The sequence below is a fragment of the Kogia breviceps genome, chromosome 1 (assembly GCF_026419965.1).
Source record: "Kogia breviceps isolate mKogBre1 chromosome 1, mKogBre1 haplotype 1, whole genome shotgun sequence".
In the NCBI taxonomy this organism is placed as follows: domain Eukaryota; kingdom Metazoa; phylum Chordata; class Mammalia; order Artiodactyla; family Physeteridae; genus Kogia; species Kogia breviceps.
In genome coordinates, this window is record NC_081310.1 from 163,348,044 (window position 1) to 163,350,421 (window position 2,378).

Genomic DNA, 2,378 nt, shown 5'->3' on the forward strand with positions numbered 1-2,378 from the left:
AGTAATGTCTCTTCCCCATGGGTCCATAAGCTCCTTAAGGCAGGGATCTTGCCCATTTGTTTAGTGATATATTCCCAGTGCTTGGCACATTCAGTAAGTCCTTGTTGGAGGAGTAGCCAATGCTCCCTTATCCATGGGAGCTGGGAATAATCCCACACAGCAGACAAACCCACTGGCCAAATACACTCATTTGCATGCCCCATCTCATCTCTACCAGCCTCCGCGGCAGGTGATGGCATTTTACCAGGCCTACTATGTGCACAGCTATGGCTTAATCACATCCTAATCCTACTTCATGAACCTCTGCCTAATAACTCACAAGGGGCTCACCCCATGTGGTGACCCAAGATCCTGAGCAAAGCTCCCCCACTGCCTCCCCAGACCACTCCCCCAAGTCACCAGCCGACACACCGGGCCCAGAGGAAGGTTTCTTCTTTCTTTTTAATTAAGCTAGTTTTAATTAAAAATAATAATAATCTAACAAGTCCCAAGTTTTCCAGATGGTGGGGCAGCCCAATAACTCCCCTTGCAGTCAAGGAACCCCTGGTGCTGCTTGTCTCAGAGATGAAGAACTGTCCTCAGGGTCTGCAAGAGCTCAGCCAGGTGCGTCTGTGTGGAAGGGGAGCGCTCTCCCAGTAAGAAACCGAGAACGTACAGGTAACTGGGGGTGCGGGGACAAACTTGTGGGGGGATGAAGTGACAACAGCAAGGGAGTCATAAACCCGGGAGTCTGACCTGGGTTTGACTCCTTGTCTTATAAAAACACCAGGGAAGGTTAAAGAAGTGAGGAACCAGTCGGGAAGTGGCTTGAGATCGAAGGTCTGGCTTCAGAAGGCTTGGAGTTCACCAGAAACCCGAGGTGAGGGCTCACAGGTGGTAATCCAGGGTCCCCAGACGTGGGACCCAAAGAGCGCTGGCGGGTGGGGGTTGTGCACAATGGAGGGAGAAGAAACGGGGGCCTCACAGTTCGCGGTGGGGAGGGGGGTTCGGTTCGGTGGAGAGACGGCGGGAGGCTCCCCGGAGATGGGGGGCAGAGACAGATACAACAGGTGTGCTCAGTCCATCAAGCAGAACTGAGAGCTCCAAGGTGCGCTCCAAGCCAAGGGGGCAGAGATGGGGGCTCCCAGGCAGCGCCCCGTCCTGGGGGAGAGGGGCCTGAGCCACTCCTCCGGGCTGGAAGGGCTCACAGGTAGCGCTCCAGCCCCGGCGCGTAGCCCGGCGGCCGCAGGTAGGCCTCCCCCGGGCCGAGCGGGCCGAGTGCAGCCGCCGGCCCTGCCAAGGCCAGCAGCGGCTCCGCGGGCAGCGGTCCGGGGCCAGGACGCGTCGGGGGCAACCCCAGGCGGTCGGGCGGCGGCGAGTAGAGAGGCGGGGAGGCGGCTGCCGCGCAGGGCGGGAAGGCGGCGTCGGGCGCAGCGCAGCAGGGCGGCTCGGGGGCGCCCAGCCCCGCCAGCTCGGGTGGCAGGCTCACCAGGCTGTCGACGCTGAAGAGGCGCGCGGGTGGCGTGGAGCCCGGAGCGGCGGGAGGAGGCGGCGCGAGCAGCGCGGGGCCGGGCGCGTAGGGCGCGTAGGGGAAAGGCGGCGGGCCGGCGGCGGGCGCGGGCGGCGCGGCAGGGAGCGCGGGCATCTCGGCGCGCTTGAAGCGCTTTCGGCGCCGCAAGAAGCTGCCGTTGTCGAACATGTCGGCGGCCGCCGGGTCGAGCGTCCAGTAGTTGCCCTTGCCCGGGTTGCCCGGCTCGCGGGGCACCTTGACGAAGCAGTCGTTGAGCGTGAGGTTGTGGCGGATGCTGTTCTGCCACTTGCGCGGGCTGTCGCGGTAGAAGGCGAAGCGCTCGGTGATGAAACGGTAGATGGCGGCTAGCGTGAGGCGGCGGCCCGGGGCGTGAGCCAGCGCCATGGCGATGAGCGCAATGTACGAGTAGGGCGGCTTCCCTCGCTGCAAGGGCCGCCGCCGGCGGCGGCCCGGGCCCGGTGCCGGCGCAGGTTCCGGCTCCCCGCGGCCGGCGGCCGCCTCCTCGGGATCCGGCCCGGGCTCGGCTCCGGCAAGCGGCGACGACGGCGGCGGCCCCGACGGCGCGACCGAGGGCGGGGCCGGGAAGCCCGAGAAAGCGGCGGGCGGCTCCATGTCTCTGCGCCCAGGCATGAGAATGTGGCGGGCTGCCCGAGCTCTCGGAGAGAGCTGGGGCCGCTGACCCTCCTTATATGGACACGGCCCCCTCCCCCTGTGCCCCAAACCAGGGACGAGGGCTCGGACCTTCTCCGCTGGCCAGCGCCTCCCCTCTAATTTGCCTTCCCAATCCTTTTACGATGCTGACAATTCTCCCCCATTCCCATCCCCAACCCCCAACATTTCACCCCTCCCTTGGTCTCGTCCCTTTGGG

At 64.6% G+C, this 2,378-nt stretch overlaps 1 protein-coding gene across 1 annotated transcript; it reads right to left on the minus strand.

Moving 5' to 3' along the window:
* Positions 1-1,183: 1,183 nt before the first annotated feature.
* FOXE3 (forkhead box E3) lies at positions 1,184-2,140 on the minus strand. Its single transcript, XM_059058306.1, has one exon. The coding sequence runs from the start codon at positions 2,138-2,140 to the stop codon at positions 1,184-1,186; it is 957 nt and encodes a 318-aa protein (XP_058914289.1).
* Between the last annotated feature and the right edge of the window lie 238 nt (positions 2,141-2,378).

What these genes read in the sequence shown, in the direction of transcription:
- FOXE3 (XM_059058306.1), bottom strand. Translation starts at nt 2,140, where the DNA reads ATGCCTGGGCGCAGAGACATGGAGCCGCCCGCCGCTTTCTCGGGCTTC.